The following is a 19193-nucleotide window of genomic DNA, read 5'->3' as shown; positions in this document are numbered from 1 at the left end:
TGGTATGTTAAAGCTGTCCAAAAAAAAATTGGCTGAGAAAGCCAGTGGTATGTTAAGTACAGATGACCCTTGTTTCACTTAAACTAGGACCATTAGCAGTCCGTAATGATGTACTTGGCAGGTGGAATGCATCATAGGTAGCCAATCACACAGGCTGCACCTACAAAAGAGCACTGTAAAGGATACATACACCCTAAAATCTGATTTCACCTCCATACTGTGCACCAGTGGAGTACAGACTTGGGATTTTTAACCGAAGGAATGCTAGGAGTTGCTGCAGGTCTGCTACATCTGTATGTGCTAGATGCTGAGGTCAATGCAGCTGCTGTTGATGCTGGTCAGAGGCCCAGACTGAAAAAGAGAGGAATGTTCAGGCACCAGGAGCTACATGAGCTGGAGACTGTAGAGCACTACAGGGTGGACAGGGACATACTACAACAACTCACTGAGTTCTTCTGCCCTCAGCTCAAACCCAGAGCCAACAGAGGGAAGCCCATCCCAGTGGAAATAAAGGTGTGTGTAGCTCTTAGGGTACTAACTACAGGTACTTTCCAAAGACCAACTGGGAACATGATGGGGGCCTCGCAGGCATCAAGCATCCAGGGTGCTCCACCTGTTCCTCGATGCCATGCTACCACATGCCAGTGATCACATTTATTTTCTCCACAAACTTGAGGAGAGGGCCAGCAGTAAGCAACACTTCTACCATGTAGCACACTACCCTGAGGTACTGGGTGCCACAGATTGCACTCATGTACACGTTAAGGCACCACCAAGTGAGGAGGGTAGAATCTAAGTCAACTGCAAGGAGTATCACTCCATCATCTGCCAGGTTGTGTGCAATGCCCAGGGCATTATCATGAATGTGTGTGCTGGCAGCCATGGCAGTTATCACTACTCCCATATCTGGCATGCATCACAGCTGTACCAGATATTTGCTAGGGGGGACATCCCACATGGCCATTTACTGGGGGATGTTGGCTATGCACTGAAACCACAGATGATGACACCCATCAGAAATGCACACACACCCACAAAAAAAAGCCATAATGAGGCACACGCACAAATTAGAACATCATAGAGCATGTGCTTGGGCTGCTAAAGTCATGGTTCCTGTGCCTTGATATATCTGGTAGAGCCCTGCAGTACACTCCAGTCACATGTGCACAGATGTTCACAGTATGTGCCATGCTACTCAATATGAGCCTGTGGAAACAGCTGCAGCAGAATCAGCAAAGGGAAGGTATACACAGCCCCACTCCAGTGCCTAGGTCCAAACAGCCACACCCACAGGGGGACTTGGAGGAGGAAACTTATGAAGATGTCCCTGATGGCAGACATAGTCGTGCCCAGTATGCCCTGGCCTTGACCAAGAGACAACGTATAGCACGTGCACTGACAACCTAGGCCCCTAGGGACTGAAACCTTACTCTGACTCACATACATATAATAAAAATGATGCTAGGCAACCCACACAACCTGTACCTAACCATGTATTGGCTGTGTACTGCATGCAAAATACAGAGTCAGCCCTGAGCTACAGTTCTGTCAACTACTGCATTCGCAAGGTAAGTCACTTACCTACACACCACTTGTAAGGAATACTATAATATGCTATCGTATGTATGGACCTGCTGCATGTATGCAAGGTAATATAGTGGGATATTTGGAGAGATGTAACATCCACATGGGACTACAAATACCCAATCAATTGTATGTGTTCCGTAATATTCACTAGGCCTCATGGTTGGAATATTCACTACACCTGAGTGTTTATGTCACTGTCTGTTGCTGTGTGTGAATGTATGTGCACCTGTCTGTGTCACTGCCTGGTGTGTATGTGTGCGTGTGTGTGTGTGTGTGTGTGTGTGTGTGTGTGTGTGTGTGTGTGTGTGTGTGTGTGTGTGTGTGTGTGGTGTGTGTGTGTGTGTGTGTGTGTGTGTGTGTGTGTGTGTGTGTGTGTGTGTGTGTGTGTGTGTGTGTGTGTGTGTGTGTGTGTGTGTATGCATGCACATGCATGCAAGTGTTTGTATGTATGCACATGAAGGTGTATGTAAGTGTTTTCTTGCATCCTTTAATTAGCTGCCATCCAATTCAGGTTTAGTTTCTGTCTCATCTCACTGATTAGCAAGACAGGTTCAAGCTCTGAATGACCCTGAACTAGATAAATAAGGTACTGAAAATGGATGGATACTTCTTTTTTATTTCTTTGCTATTCACTTTAATAACTGTGATCAGGACAACTGAGTCTTGGTGACCTCTCAGGCAATGATTTCAAAGCCAGTATGGACTGCACCCCTCTAAAGGTCAAGAACTGTATAACCATATCCTGAAAACTATTACATCTTTAAACATTTGATTCAAATAGTTGCTGCTTCTTTATTAGATTATGTGGCATACAAAAAAATAATAATTGTAGCGTAATAAATTGATGGCTGAACGCATTTACTGCTTTTGAATACTGAATCTGTTTACATTTTCTCTCTTTCAGATGCAAAACAAGGAACGGAATTATATAGCCAGTAGTCGTATGACGGTGATATTAACTGGAAGTGAAATATTTATCCAGGGTGAACATTTAAACCAAATGCTCGCTTGTTATTTCCTGCTGATATGCATATTGCCTGTTGCCTTTGCAATAAAACCAGCTAGAATGTCAATATTTCAAAAAAAGCCATTTATAGCGGCATGGAATGCACCCACAGACTTATGTACATCAAGGTACAATGTTAGTCTGCCTCTTAAAATGTTTCATCTAACAGGAAGTCCACTAGCGACTGCAAGAGGCCAAAGAGTTACTTTGTTTTATGCTAACAGATTAGGATTCTATCCATGGTACACTGAGGAAGAAATTCCAGTCAATGGTGGGCTACCACTGAACTGCAGTTTGGAAATGCACTTAAACCAAAGCATAAAAGACATTCATAAATATATTCCTTCAGAAGACTTTAATGGTCTTGCTGTTATTGACTGGGAATACTGGCGTCCCCAGTGGGTACGTAACTGGGACAAAAAAGACATCTACAGAAAGAAATCAAAAGAATACATTTCAAATGGACTGAAGAATGTTTCAGCGAGTGATCTTGAAAAATTAGCAAAAGTGGCATTTGAAAATAGTGCCAAGGCATTTATGAAAGAAACCGTTTCTCTAGGGATTCAAATCAGACCCAAAGGGCTATGGGGATACTACCTATACCCAGACTGTCACAACTACAAATTTGATAGCACAAATTATACAGGCTCATGCCCTGAGCAGGAAATCATAAGAAACAATGAACTTCTATGGTTATGGAATAGCTGCACAGCTCTTTACCCTTCAATTGCCATCAAGAAATCTCTTAAAGACAGCTCTAACATGCTATCTTTCTCCCAGTTTAGACTTATTGAATCTATGAGGATTGCATTAATGACCAACCATGAATACTCTTTGCCGATATTTGTCTACACTCGCCTGGGCTATCGTGAAGAACCCTTGACTTTCATGTCTCTTGTAAGTATAGCAGAATTTCATATATAAACACTTCAGGTTTTCAGGAATAAGTACAGTCTTTTGATGATTTTGGAGAATTTCCAATTTACAATCCTGTGAAAAGAAATCAAACAAGTGTCAGAGTTCAGTTTCTAAGGCAAAAGACTACATATAAGCAGATGACTACTCTATGGTTCTACATTCAAAAAATTAACTTGTTCTTCTTATTATAGCTGTTATCTGATAAGCAACATTGTCCACTGAACAAGGGGCAAACTATAGAAAGTCTACACCAAGAAAATGAATGAGAAAAATGGATATTTACAAAATCATGTACATTTTGTTAACATGTATGTCAACTTTGGTAGCATAGTGGGATAAAGCCCTGCCGCCAGCTTGTGTGACCTGAGCTTGAATAGCAGCTTCAGCACTTGATGGAGCAAGCAGGAGAAAATGGCTGTGCCAATCCTGAGGAGGAAGGGGGTTGCAGGGCATGCACTGTTGCAATCCCTCAGTGACATACACTGTTGCAATCTTTCAGCGGCATGCACTTCTGCAATCCCTCAGTAACATTCACTATCACAATCCCTCCCTCAGTAACATTCACTATTGCAAGCCTCAGTCACATGCACTGCTGCAATCCCTCAGTGACATGCACTGTTGCAATCCCTCAGTGACATGCACTGCTGCAATCCCTCAGTGACATTCACTGTTGCAATCCCTCAGTAACATGCACTGCCTCAATCCCTCAGTGACATGCACTGTTGCAATCCCTCAGTTATATGCACTGCCACAATCTCTCAGTGGCCTGCACTGTCACAGTCCCTCAGTGACATGCTCTGTCGCAATCCCTCAGTGAAACGCATTGCTGCAATCCCTCAGTGACATGCAATATTGCAATCCCTTAGTGACATTCACCATTGCAATCCCTCAGTGACATATACTGCTGCAATCCCTCAGTGACCTTCACTGCCACAATCCCTCAGTGACATGCACTGTTGCACTCCCTCAGTGACATGCACTGCTGCAATCTCTCAGTGACATGCACTGTCACAATCCCTCAGTTGCATGCAGTGCTGCAGTCCCTCAGCAGCATGCACTTTGGCAATCCCTCAGTGATGTGGACTGCAGCAATCTCTCAGTGACATGCACTGCCACAATCCCTTACTGACATGCTCTGTCACAATCCCTCAGTTGCATGTACTGCTACAGTCCCTCAGTGACGTGCACTGTCGCAATCCCTCAGTGACATGCACTGCTGCAATCCCTCAGTGACATGCACTGCTGTAATCCCTCAGTGACATTCACTGCCATAATCCTTCAGTGACATAGACTGCCACAATCTCTCAGTGACCTGCACTGCCGCAATCTCTCAGTGATATGCGCTGTTGCAATCCCTCAGTGACATGCACTGCCACAATCCCTCAGTGACATGCACTGTCACAATCTCTCAGTTGCATGCACTGCCACAGTCCCTCAGTGACATGCACTGTCACAATCTCTCAGTTGCATGCACTGCCACAGTCCCTCAGTGACATGCACTGCCGCAGTCCCTCAGACAAGAAGAGGCAATGCAAATGTAATCCCCTTACTGCAGGGTCCTTCTATTACTTTTGCTATCGTCTCTTCTCCACAACCCACATAAACATATACTCTGTCATTTCCTAACTTTGTTTTTCTATTCCAGACATGACTGGTGCATTTACTTTGTTGTCATCTTAGGGATGGGTTTTTATCCCACCAAGCTACCACCTGCTGGTTGCCTTTGCAATGCACTTGCAAAGGAAGGGTATTTTCATCCTCTTTGATGACATAGCTCATTCTTCCACCTAGGTCTTTGGTTAGGGACAGTATACAAAATGTCCTCATAGCCAGACATGCCAGTGAGGGCACAACAAATACTCATGGCTGCCTGTATGATGCCCCCCCCCCAATCAAGTGGGTAGCTCTTCCACTATTGGAGAATGAAACGCCTCAATCCAGTAGGTGAAGACTTGATGGTCATTGGGACATGGGGGCAAAAAAAGTGTCTAGAAAAATAAACTATTTCTAATTGGCTACTCTGTATAGTAAATTAACATAGCTAAACAAGGAACATTTGTTTTTTATTTCTTCATTACACTAATTGTAAACTATTTCAATAACTTTTGGAAAGCATTATCTGTTCAGGCATTCTGATCATCCTTTGCTTTGAAGTCTCATTCTATAAAGTCCTTCTGTTACATTACTTGTCATCTCTTCTCCCTTTCCCCAAAACTCACATAAGCACACTCTGTCATTTCCTTAGTTTTTCTGTCCCAGACATTACTAGATCTTTTGCTTTATTTTCAGTCTTATTTCCCATGGTTCATGCTTCTTGATATTTATACAGCTATGTGACTCTTCCCATTCAACAAAAGGCAACACCCCTCTTTCCAGTCTATTTATATGTTTATCGTACATCTGTTTGGTCTCTTGGTGCTTTCATTTACAGTGTTTAAAGACTGCTTCCTTTGCATGCATATCAACCAGTGGATACCTCAGGTCTGAGTGTTATGGACTTTGTTATACAGACTCTTACACTGTTTAGGATAGCACCTCTGTAATACATCAGATCTCTGGCAAGACCCAAGATAATAATCACATACTTTGCCCAGGTAAATGTCGCAGGCATTGTGGAACCTGCATGTACAGAGTTCTGATTTTATTCCATACTGGAAGTCTCCAATGGTACCAACAGTCACTGGATCTGTAATCAGTCTTCGATGGACACAGGGCTTAATGTCCCTTAGAAATCCAAGTTTCAACATTTCATCCTTTAAGAAGACTATTGTGAGATGACATTCGGTGCCCTTGTCAGGTTTGAGATTCCTATTCATTTGGGACTATGGAGTGGGTTCTACATACTTCTTTGGTCATGGTGTCAGACATCTCCATTTCTCTAATGATGGGGGGAACATTAACCCTTCTCTCACTATGGTATTTATCGTTTTTTGTGTCCTAAATTAAGGGGCTGTCCATCACAGTTCAGATGAATTGCTACTGGATCTACCTTGTGATGCTGGTTATAACACTTGATTTGATCAACATGCATTCTCTAGACATCTTGTCCAGTATCTATTAATTAAATTAAAAGCCCATTTCCTGCAGTGATATACTTTGGGTGACATTTATTGTTCTAATAGTCTTTTGTCTAAACCTACCGGTCTGTAACAAAATTCTGTAATGATTCGTTATACATAATATGCAATTGCTTGGCAGTAACATTTCTATGAGTACTGGGCATCACTAAGTCTACCCACAATCTCAGTTTCCATTACAGAAATAACATGGGTGTGTCTAATTTGTAATTGCATGCATGACATTTCCATTCTGTATGTCAGCAAATAATGCATGTTTTGTTTTGCAGTGGCATTTTATCTGTGGTCAAAGCTTTAATCTTTCTTTCTCTGTTGTCCCATCATTGACTGGATGATGGGATGCTGACCTGAAATATTTGACTCCAATCAGGTTCATATTTTCAACTAAACTGCTGACCTATAACCTGCAGTTCCTTAATTTTTGTACCACATGCCTTCAGTTTATTTCCCTTAGAAAAAGAAACTGATTTTATACTGCCCACTTCAGGCCACTTTGAATGTGTCCACTGCTATGAAAAATATACATTTCATAAAAGGCCTGCAAATTTAGAGTGTATTCAGTGCCGTGACACTGCTGGCCACTCTCAGGGGTGCAGCAGTATAACCCATGATGCAGCCTCCACTATCTCACATACAATATATTTGTGAACGATTTATTCATTGTATTTGCCTATGATAAGCCTACAGAAATGAATTCTGGATACAAATTATATTTTGTGAGCCAACATATTGCTCGTTTATTTTCTCCATCACTCTGGAATACCATTTTATTTTTTTTTAAGAATAGGTGCTGTGGTTCCCAGAAAATGGTGTGCGATGATACAGACAATTGTTCCTGTCATTTTGCAAAAGCTTGCCATAATCCATTACCACTATTAATCCATATTTTTGCCATCAGCTCGTACTTAAGGGACTAAACCATACTGTAATATTGACCAACTGTCCATACTGGTCATGAGTGTCGTGTCCTTCAAATGAGATTTTAATCTGAAGCCCATATTTGCTTGAGTTGGTGGTAGCTTAGGTGGATGTAAAAGATCCCATTATGCCATCAAAAAGAATAGGGCAAGATCCTCAATTACCTGGCCACATTTTATCTAGTCGTATAAATACCATCTGTGGTCTCCCCTGAAAAGTGATTACTAGCTTGGTGGGACTAACCCTGCCAACAAAGGAAAAATAGATAAATAAAATAGGCTCCTTATCAGAAATGTGACACCTGAAATCATGGATTCTAAATGTTTGAAAAATAAAGTATAATTTGCACAAAAGAGTATTTTAAAACTCACACCTGCAAGGGCTTTTACTGGGTGGTCCGATTTGTTACCCTCCATAGCACTGCTACTTATATATATAAAGTTTTAGGCTACAGTGCAGTGAACTATGGGAAATTCTCGAAGGTGCATTAACCTTGGACTTAGTACATATTTCACCAAATTTATACTTTCAGTTCTGCTATTCCAGTGACTGTAACAAATGTCATTTTTAATTCAAGAGACACATATCCAGGTTACCATAAGAATGTCACAGGAGATCCACATTAATGGTGTACTTCAAATGTATGTCCTTAGTGGCCCAATCACCTTTCACCAATAAAACATTTACCGACAGAATCAGAATGTTAGAATGACCTGGTACTGTTCACAGTATATAAACATGCAGAGATAATGATGGAATTTATCAATTTCCAGATCATGTTAAGGACTTTTCATTCAGTCTGGTGTAACCATATTCAGCTTTCATTAAGAAGTCCAACATAAAAAGTGACATGTCTGATCGTCCCACCTTGGAACTTGTGCAGTGTAACAGCAGTGATTTCATCAGTTAAAGCATCATGCACCTGCCACATTGACATAGCCAGGCCAAAATGGAACAATACTTTAGTTAACATGATCATATCCCTTGTTAACATGAAGGCACATTCACAATGATCATATTCCTTGTTATCGCGAAGGCACATTCACAATGATCCTATCCCTTGTTATCGCAAAGGCACATTCACAATGATCCTATCCCTTGTTATCGCAAAGGCACATTCACAATGATCATATCCCTTGTTATCACAAAGGCACATTCACAATGATCCTATCCCTTGTTATCGCGAAGGTACATTCACAATGATCATATCCACATTCACAATGATCATATCCCTTGTTACAAGGCACATTCACACTGATCATATCCCTTGTTATCGCGAAGGCACATTCACAATGATCATATCCCTTGTTATCGCGAAGGCACATTCACAATGATCATATCCCTTGTTATCGCGAAGGCACATTCACAATGATCATATCCCTTGTTAACATGAAGGCACATTCACAATGATCATATCCCTTGTTATCGCGAAGGCACATTCACAATGATCCTATCCCTTGTTATCGCGAAGGCACATTCACAATGATCATATCCCTTGTTATTGTGAAGACACATTCACAATGAACATATCCCTTGTTATAGCGAAGGCACATTCACAATGATCATATCCCTTGTTATCACGAAGGCACATTCACAATGATCATATCCCTTGTTAACATGAAGGCACATTCACAATGATCATATCCCTTGTTAACGTGAAGGCACATTCACAATGATCCTATCCCTTGTTATCACGAAGGCACATTCACAATGATCATATCCCTTGTTAACATGAAGGCACATTCACAATGATCATATCCCTTGTTATTGCAAAGGCACATTCACAATGATCCTATCCCTTGTTATCACAAAGGCACATTCACAATGATCATATCCCTTGTTATCGCGAAGGCACATTCACAATGATCATATCCCTTGTTTATCGCGAAGGCACATTCACAATGATCATATCCCTTGTTATCACGAAGGCACATTCACAATGATCATATCCCTTGTTAACATGAAGGCACATTCACAATGATCATATCCCTTGTTATCGTGAAGGCACATTCACAATGATCATATCCCTTGTTATCACAAAGGCACATTCACAACTGTCCATCCATTCCTATGATGACCCCCTTCTGTTATAATGACTCAAAACTGGACTGCTGCTGGAAGATTAGATTATACTAACTGAAAGCAAATCGCACGCCCAAGATAATAATGTAATTATGAGTTATTCTAAGACTTGGTGCTCTAACATATCCTGCACTTTATCTGCCGGTGTCCTTAGTCAGTTTCAGTCACTTATATGTTCAATATATATATATGGCAATATATATTTTTTTCTGAACCTAGGCTCCTCAACTCTTTAGAATTTATATCACAGTCCACAAAATACTCCCTGCCACTGTGACCAGTGAACAACATGTCTAAATAGTACTGCAGGTCTGAGTTTCCCTGTAACACTTGGTCAAATCCCTTTTACAAATATGGCCAGCAGACAAAACTCGTTGAACATCAGTTTGTTACACCTGAACAGTCATGTATGTTTGGTAAGGATCAGAAACTCTTTTTACACAGTAATACACATTCATTTAATGACATGCAGTCACCAAGTCAGTTTTTTAAAACATTCTTTAATTTTGCTTGTGACATAAATATGATATGTTGGTGAGACAGATATGTGTCTCAAAGGAACCCAATGGTCTGGAACAGGCTCCCCATCCATGTGAAGTGGATTTCACCCCAATCCTATTTAACCATAATCTTGATCAATGGATGGGAAATCAGAACTTCACCCTTGGTCTGGACCTATGTCTGTGATAGACACAGGCAGACAGTAAATATGCACAAACTAACATACCCCCCCGCGCACACACACATAACCTTTATAAACTTCCTAACCTACCCCCTCCTAATAAGTGCCCATGATACACAGGGACTCAAACTGGGTTAGATCACATGGCTATGCTTATAAAGGCCCCAGTGGTCATCAGCCTGGTATATGCTTACATTATTCGGTCTAATTATAAGGGACATTGCCTGCTGATGTGATTTAAGCTTGGACAAGATTCCTTCCCTGTGCCATCTTTGCATGTCTTCCTCTATCTTAATGTTTGGGATGTTTGAGCAGCACTCAAGCTTTATGGAATATGTTTCCATGACAGAGAAATGTGTAGAATGTATATCTCATCATCCTGATTAATCCAAATAGGTCTGCTCTAACCAGTATGCTGAATGAGAAGGCACACACACACTACCCCAACTCTGGATATAGCTTTTGTATTAAATAAAAGAAGTGTTGTAGTTTTTTTTTCCTCTCTAGATTGAAGCCTAAAGGTCTAACTCAACAGGTTAATTTTACTCCACCATTTTAAAGCCTTTGAAACTGTACTTCAAAGCTGCCACAACATTAGTGTTTGTTTTAAATTCTGCTCTGTAAAATTAATTTACATTTCTACAATTACAATTATTATGTTCCATTCTCTTGGTATATGTAATGTTTCTGTTTTAATTTTTGTCTAGTTTCCATAGATGCATCATATAATGTGCTATGCAGTCTTATTGTGAAAATAGATTGATTCTCATGAAACAAATCGGTAGCCATCTATCTATTTTAGTGCTGCAGCACAATGCATGCATTCGAAGCTCTGTAACCCCTAGTACAAGTAAGGCTCATAGCCAGTCATTAATGCTTCAAGTTACAGAATGAACATTTTGTACTAAGTTCCTCACTGAAGACGTCTTGTATTTTAATAAACCCAACATACCATAACGAGATACTGACATGATTAACTAAAAAAGACTGCTATCCTCTGTGATGTCCCAAAAACACAAATCTGTACTGGATTCACCATCACAACTGATAATCGCAGAAGAGACTGGAATATATTACTGCCAATGAGTTACACAAGTATCAGTGCACAGCCCCCCCCCCCCACGCGTGCGCACACACCCACACACACACACACACACACACACACACACACACACACACACACAGTGAGACTGTTGTGCTGAGTCAGTACAAACCAGGACTGGTATGCTGATGTCACCACAGGGGAGTCGCCATTTCTGTTAAGGACGTTTGTATTCATAGAACTGTTGATGTTGGTCATTACTTTAGTGGGGGGTCTATTTTATTATACAAATGTGTCTAAAGCTGTTGTACCAGTTAATAGCCAGGTTTACAAGCACACACAGGGAATGGTCATGAGAGCACAATTCACTCTTTAATATGTTTGTAAAATATTAATCAGTGTATATAGTTTTTGAAGAATTATTTCTCTTATCTGGCCTCTTATTTTTGTCTTCATGGAGAGCTCATCAAAGAAATTAAGTGTGGCAGTCAGCCTGTTTATAAGTTTATTTAAGTTTAAGTTATTAAGCCTCAGTCTTGATGTGTTTGTATGTAATAAAGTTGCTTGAATGGAACCCACAACTGTTCGTCTGTTTTCATCCTGACTGGACGAGTGACAGTGAAGTGAGTTTTGGTAATTCCTGAAAGGAGAAAATCATAGATAAAAGTAACTGAAATTAGTTTTTTTTCAGAGGGTTGCCAAAGTCTTGTCCACACAGCTGTTCTGACACATCTGGGTAATAAACCCCTTGCAAGTAAACTAGTTTTAAAATGAAATGGTTGTCATGTACCTAGAGATATGGAGTCGATTCTGTATGGAGAATGCATTAAATGAACATGTGCATTTGAAAACTATTCTAATTTGATGGACTTTCTATTTATTTTTGTTCAAATTGTTTTATTATTAACCATTTTGTTAATATGATCTTTATACAATTTGATCCTGTGTCAGATGAAAATTTATTTTTACTGTAATATACTGTATGTCCTGACTGAGTGGAATGAACAAAAGCTCTAGTTGCAAGTCAAGATAACAACATGAGTAGGAAATATGGAGAATTTATTTTACCAAATTCAGACGTTTTTTCTCTGAAATGGTTTATGATTTTTGGCTAATTCTGTTCAGGAACATAATATGACAAAAGCCTTTTCCTGGTTCATATTTAGTGTGATATATTGAAAGACAGCCTTGCGCCGAGCGTCCTCCTTACAGATGGTGCAGCAGCACCATATGAATATCTATGAGGGTGTGCTGCCGCACCTTCAACGTGCACAGGAAACGTGTGCGAGTGCAGGGGGCATGTTTAAGTTCTCTACGGAGGCGTAAACATGCCCCCCACAGTTGCGCAACCTATTATGCTTAATATTAGAGCCCGCCTCTAATAGTAAGCAATTAAGTCAGTGTCCGTGGATACTGAAATGTATGCAAACCATACAAGAGTGTCCACGAACACTGAAATAAAATCAAAGTAGTAAACACACAAGCATGTAGTGGAATGTTGAGCCCCGTCCCTAGAACTATCAGTTAGATTCCTCCATGTTCCTATTTTACATTTGTATTGCTTCATTATTGAAAGTGTAAGTGAAGTGCAGTGTGTTTGCATGTTGCCGCTCCATGCTTAGCGTAGCTTACACATCAAAATCATCCAAATAGAAAAGAACATGCGGAATCAACATTAACGTCAATAGTGTAGTGGTTAGAGCATCTGCCTAACGAGCATGGTTTGAGTCCCACTATAACACATATCATTTTCCATGTGGAATGTGTATATGAACATATTTATACATTGTTTTGCTGTATAACCTACAAAATAACATGAAAATGTGAAAGGGAGTACCACATGAAATATTTAACTAATGTCATTCAATCAATGTGGTAGTGTCATACTGAATAAGGCACTAGCAAGCAGGTGTAAGCACAAATAAGCAGTAGTAAACATATATAAGTACCAGTAAGCAAGTCTGAGTGCATTTGCGTGGGTGTAAGCAGTGCCCAGCATAGGAAATGTATGTAATTATGCAGATGTATGTGCATGTGTATATATGAAGAATGAACGTCGTGACCATAAAGTATACAAAAGGAATGAGAAGGGAATCAACAGCAACTCCGGTATTATTTAGTGCTGTCAGCGTATGTCATATCAGGCTGGGCAGGGGTGAGCAAAGCACTGCTACTCACACCACAGGCAGGCTACTACCAGTGGGAGTAACATTGTCAATCTGCTAAGTCTACTTTACAAACAATCACAGGGTAGTCCCTGGTGGGACTACCCAAAAATTGCTAGGATGGTAGACCTCCGACCATTATACATGCAAGGGCAGGTATGTTCAAGGACTAAATGGTGGGAGAGACTGATGATACATGGGTTGGGACAACATACGTGTAGGGTCCCTAACACTGGGGAGAGGGCAATGTGTGGAGGTGTGTCATGGCTGTGATAGCAAGTGGAGAATGGATGGTTTGCATGTATGTCGAACTCGGGTGGGGTGAAGGAACCATGGGTATGAAATTATGGATCCAGGCATATCAGGGTAGGATGGCCTGGTTCTAATTGGACCGCCCTGTGGAGGTCAGTGAGTTCATTATAAGTATATACGCATACACACATTCATACATCTATATGTAGAAGTACATTCCCTGTAACACATTCATTCCTTTTGCAGACATAAATAACATGAAAGTGCCCTACAAACCTCGACAGTAGACAGAATAACAGGTTGTGCATAAGAGGGAAGGGACGAATCTGCAAAAATGCAGAAGTGTGTACATTGTCCAAAGTCAGTGCTGTTCTCAAAAAATCACATGTGAGGACTTTCTCACACATGGAATCGTTCCTGTGATCTGCCTGCTACGGCAACGCCAATCACTAAACCGGTCCTATTTGTAATATAATTTCACTGAAGTCATACAATATTAGCTCTCATGTGTAGCGTATGTGTTACCACATAGTCATAGTTATTAATTTATTGTTGTGTCATGTTAATGGGAGTAATGATGTAATGAAGTATAGAGACTAATCTTGAAATAAAGAGATGTGTGTCCCAGGTGGGACAACCCAAAAATTGTGAATAGTGTCGTACTGGTCACTCAGTCACTCATTTCACCAATGTGTGTGGACTAAACTTTTGGGATGTCTGAGGATACATGGAGTGAATCAATCCATGGGATGGGTCTACAGGAGTAGGGAGTGGCCAATGTGTAGTGGGATGGATACACCGTGTATCCAACTGGAGAATGGATGACTGCTGTGTCAGTGAAGTGTTGGGGTGGGTGTTTGAGGAACTAGGATCCATGGGTCTATGGGTATATATGCAAATGATGCAGCACAACAACAATGTAGTGGTTAGAGCATCCACCTAACGAACAGACATTCCCGTTTTGAATCCCACTGCAGCACATACCATTTTCCATTGGTAATCTGTATATGAACATATTTTGACATCTGTCTGCTGTACAACCTGCATAATAACAATTAAAAGTGAAAAAAAAACAAAAAAATCCAAATGGATAAACCACCACTCAACACTTAAAATAAGAAAAAATAATAAAACAGCCACCAAGGACTAAACGTAGGTCTTCACTATTTTAATAAAACATAGAATCAAATAACTAAGTGCTTTCACAAGGCATAAACTGCTGGCCAGCGGTTTATGCCTGGTGAAAGTGCTTAGTTATTTGGTTCTGTGTTTTATTAAAATAGTGAAGACCTATGTTTAGTCCTTGGTGGCTGTTTTATTATTGTTTTCTTATTTTAACAATTAAAGGTGAACTGGAACGAAGTGTCAGTGTCATAATGAATAAGGCACTAGTAAGCAGGTTTAAGCATAAATAAGCAGTAGTAAGCATATATAAACACCAGTAAGCGTGTTTAAGTGTGTTTGTGCATATATATGCATATATATATATATATATATATATATATATATATATATATATATAGTTGCAGACATATATATATATATATATATATATATATATATATATATATATATATATATATATATATAAATATATATATGTGTGTGTGTGTGTGTGTGTGTGTGTTGATATACACAGATATACAGCTATGATAGGAAACAGCACACAAGAAAGACATATGTTCACAGGCTAGGCCAATGGAAGTGAGGGGCCCAAGCAAGAAACATGTAACATGTAGCATGACCCACCCCTCTCCAGATGGACAGAGGAAACATACACACAAACACACAAACAATGTAAATGGTCCACTGCTTCCCAGACCACAGGCAGGCTACAACTATGGGGGGGGGGCAGAGTGCACCCATGAAATCTAATCTAATCTTTCCTTGCGGGATGCCCCAAAAATTGACATATAACCAAAGGAAGCCGATATGATGACCATTCTGGCTGGGGTGTGTACATACCCGGAATAAAAGGGTGGAAAAGCCTGATGACCCATGGGTCGAGACAATGTATGACATGGGTCCTGTGAAGTGGAGAGGGGGCAGCGTGTAGTTGTGTGTTCAGATCCGACCTGCACCCAGAGTAAGGATGGGTGCAGTAGAGGAGGTGCGGGTGGGGGAACTATGGGTAGCTAGTTATGGGTCTAGATGTGCAGGTGTTGGCTGATGTGGGCCTATACAGACAGCCCCAGGGATGTGAGCAAAAGTGTTCATTGGGCAGAGACGTCGGCCAATGAGCAGCCATACCTGCTATGAGTCCCACTGCAGCAAAGTCTAATCTACATTTCAGAGAATGGAATAACCAGATGTAGATATATATATATATGTGGAGGAATGTGTGTGCATATCTACCCATAGCAACATGGAGATATACCTGTCCTTCTCCGTAGTACAAATGTATACATACAGAGACAGAATACATATACATACCCACATATAAATATATACATATGCAGACACCCATACACCCATATGTTGTTAGATATACATAGACAGCAATATATAAATATATACATGTATGCATTCATATACAGATATATCTGTATATAGTAATGTAGCTATATATACATAAATATATGTATATATATATATATATATATATATATATATATATATATATATATATATATATATATATATATATATATATATATGTGTGTGTGTGTGTGTGTGTGTGTGTGTGTGTAAATATACACATGTAAATAGCTAGGATTTGATACAGCAGTTAAGAATTACATATGTTCACAGGCCATGCAAATGAGGGGGAGGGGTCCAATCAACAAACGTGTAAAACGTGCATCAACCACCCCCATCTAGACAGGTGAAACATACAAACACACGATACAAGTAAACACACCAGTGCTTCCCAGACCACAGGCAGGATACTACCAGTGGGAGAGACCTGCCAAGTCTAATCTTGAAACAAAGACATCAATGTCCCTTGTGGGACACCTCAAAAATTACTGATCATCAGAGTCAGTCCCTGTAATGATTCATCAAACCAGGCTGTAGATGTACATGGACTAGTAGGTTGTGCAAGCCTGATAACCCATGGGTCGACACAACATACGACATGGGTCCTGACATGTGGAGAGTGAGCAGTGTGTAGTGGTGTGGTTAGACCCCACCTGCATCCACAGTAAGGATGAGTGCTGTAGAGGAGGTGCAGGTGGGGAAACTATGGGTATGCAATTATGGGCCTAGGCATGCAGGTGTTGGCTGGCGCAGTTGTATTAGGACTGCCCTGGGGATGGAAGTAATATTCTGAAATGGGCAGAGCTTATTCCCATACCTCTCAACCCCTAAGAGCAAAACCACTGGACAGAACATAAACCATTGGGGAAACAAATAGGGACAGAAAGCACATATTCCACTTATAACCTTAGAAAGCTGATAGAATAATAGGTATGCATTAGCATGACTCAGCTAAAGGATGTGGGGTCCTAAACCCAATTACTTGTCATTTAATGGTGTCAGTTCCCAGGTATTTGCCAGACAGGAGCAGATTGTAAGAGGAACACACCAATAGTGTGAAGCAAACTCTGGACAGGCCACGGATTCTGTACAGTCGACCAGCATGCTTATGCCTAATGGGCAGCCATTCCCGATATGGGTCCCACCGCAGCACAGTCCAGTTTAAATGGCTAAGTACGGTATGACCATATGTGTCATTGCATAACCCACTACACAACATCTATGAACACATGGTCGCAACACCCCATTGTAGGCATGTAAGCTGATGTAATAGGCATCACAAGGTATTATTGTAGTCCTAGCCCCCACCCAAGGGTGTGAGTGCCAGATACAAACACCAAATGCAGTGCATTTGCAAGTGAGGGAGCAAGTGAGTGTAAGCCTGTTTGGCCGCCGGTATGCACGTATCACACTGGTAAAGCAATGCAGAGGTTAACTGAGTGTAAGAAACTGTAACCTGAGGTTAGCATTGCTTAGCTCCACGCAAACCTGCGCACACCCACTCACAACTGCTTTAAAGTGCCTTAATCACTCAGTACCCAACAGATCGTGTTCTGGCCAGCAACAAAATAAACAGCCTCTGCTAGGCTAGAACTCAGGACCCTGTACATCACAGTAGTTAACCACTATGCCATGATAACAATACATATAAAGGAGGTATCAGCAAACTAATCCTCACCACAGGAAAATCAAATCAAACGTGAACTAAATCTATGTACAGTGTAATATTCTATAACCTGCCACAGACCATATATATATATATATATATATATATATATATATATATGTGTGTGTGAATTAGATTACTGCAGTAAACATAGAGTTGAGGTGTCACTGTAATAAAGTTATGAAGTCCCCAGGACCCCATACAGTGTATGTACACATAAATGATGGATACCAGACACATATATAACCTGTAATGAATAAGACATAGCTTAGCCTTTTTGATACCGGCCATTTACAGAAAAGTGTGGGAATCTGGCCCTACTAAAACCAAAGCGGTGGGAATATGGCTCATAACTGGTTGTAGCATCCCCCTGCAGGCAAAATGGCTGGAGTGGGAGAAGGCACTCACTTTAGAGCGCAGCGCTGGGGCAGCCAAGAGTCCAAATTCATGGTATGGCTCCTGGTAAAGCACCATGACAGGAGACTACTGCAGGGCCAGTACCAGGGCTCACAGTACAAAACGGAGGCCTGGGACAGTCTCACCCATGACCTCACTAGTGCCACAGGTATCCCCCGGACTGGTGAGCAGGTCAGGCACCACCATGGAGACTTGAAGCAGTGGAGGAGGGATGTCCTGGAACAGTGGATCCAGGATGCAAGGCAGATGCAGAATGCCCCAGAAGTGAGTAAGTACTCCTTCCACTACGTAGTTAATAATTGCTTAGCTTGTGTATACTATGGATAGGTATGGCTAAATATCACTGTACTTCTCTGACAACTGCAGATGAGCATGCTGTGAACCAGCAAGCCTATGATGCTAGGCTGCAAAGGATGCATCACGAGGTAGGTTAGTAAATTGCCTGCATGCACTGTCATAACAAATAAATGTAAGAGCCTCAGAAAGTGTTGTACCAGTATACAGATTTGTGTAATATGCTGTGAATAAAGGTGTAACCCCTGCATTGCTTCTCTTTACTCTGCAGCCATATGTTGTTGTACTGTTGCTGTTATTAAATAGTACTGTGGTATGCAGATAAAATGTGTATTAAGTGCTGTATAACAATGTTGGAAGTGCAAACAGGTCAGTCATATTAGACTAAATACATTGCAAAGCCTCATAACAATTGCCTGATAGCATAGTGTACAGTGATCTTAATTGTAATGCTTTTGTTACATACCGTACGGCTTTGGATCCCAGGAGTGCCAGTGAGTTGTATGCATAATCATTCCACACAACTGCACAAAGTTTGTTAGAATGTTCATAGAGAAAGCTGTATGCATATATGCACTTAATAACTATACAGATTATGCTAGAATGCTC

The 19193-nt window shown here is 40.8% G+C and overlaps 1 protein-coding gene across 4 annotated transcripts in view; it reads left to right on the top strand.

Annotated features, from left to right (window-relative positions):
* Positions 1-19193, top strand: part of LOC122815909 (hyaluronidase-4-like) — a 333609-nt gene that overhangs the window by 231484 nt on the left and 82932 nt on the right. For all 4 annotated transcript variants that reach the window (XM_044088764.1, XM_044088762.1, XM_044088761.1 and 1 more), the window contains exon 3: positions 2492-3490. In XM_044088764.1, coding sequence (XP_043944699.1) covers positions 2492-3490 — 999 coding nt within the window. The remainder of the gene's footprint in view (positions 1-2491; positions 3491-19193) is intronic.

Source organism: Protopterus annectens, chromosome 11.part0 (genome assembly GCF_019279795.1).
Source record: "Protopterus annectens isolate FY-2018-M chromosome 11.part0, PAN1.0, whole genome shotgun sequence".
Classification (NCBI taxonomy): domain Eukaryota; kingdom Metazoa; phylum Chordata; order Ceratodontiformes; family Protopteridae; genus Protopterus; species Protopterus annectens.
The sequence above is the reverse complement of the archived record's forward strand: the minus strand, read 5'-3'. Positions and strand labels throughout refer to the sequence as shown.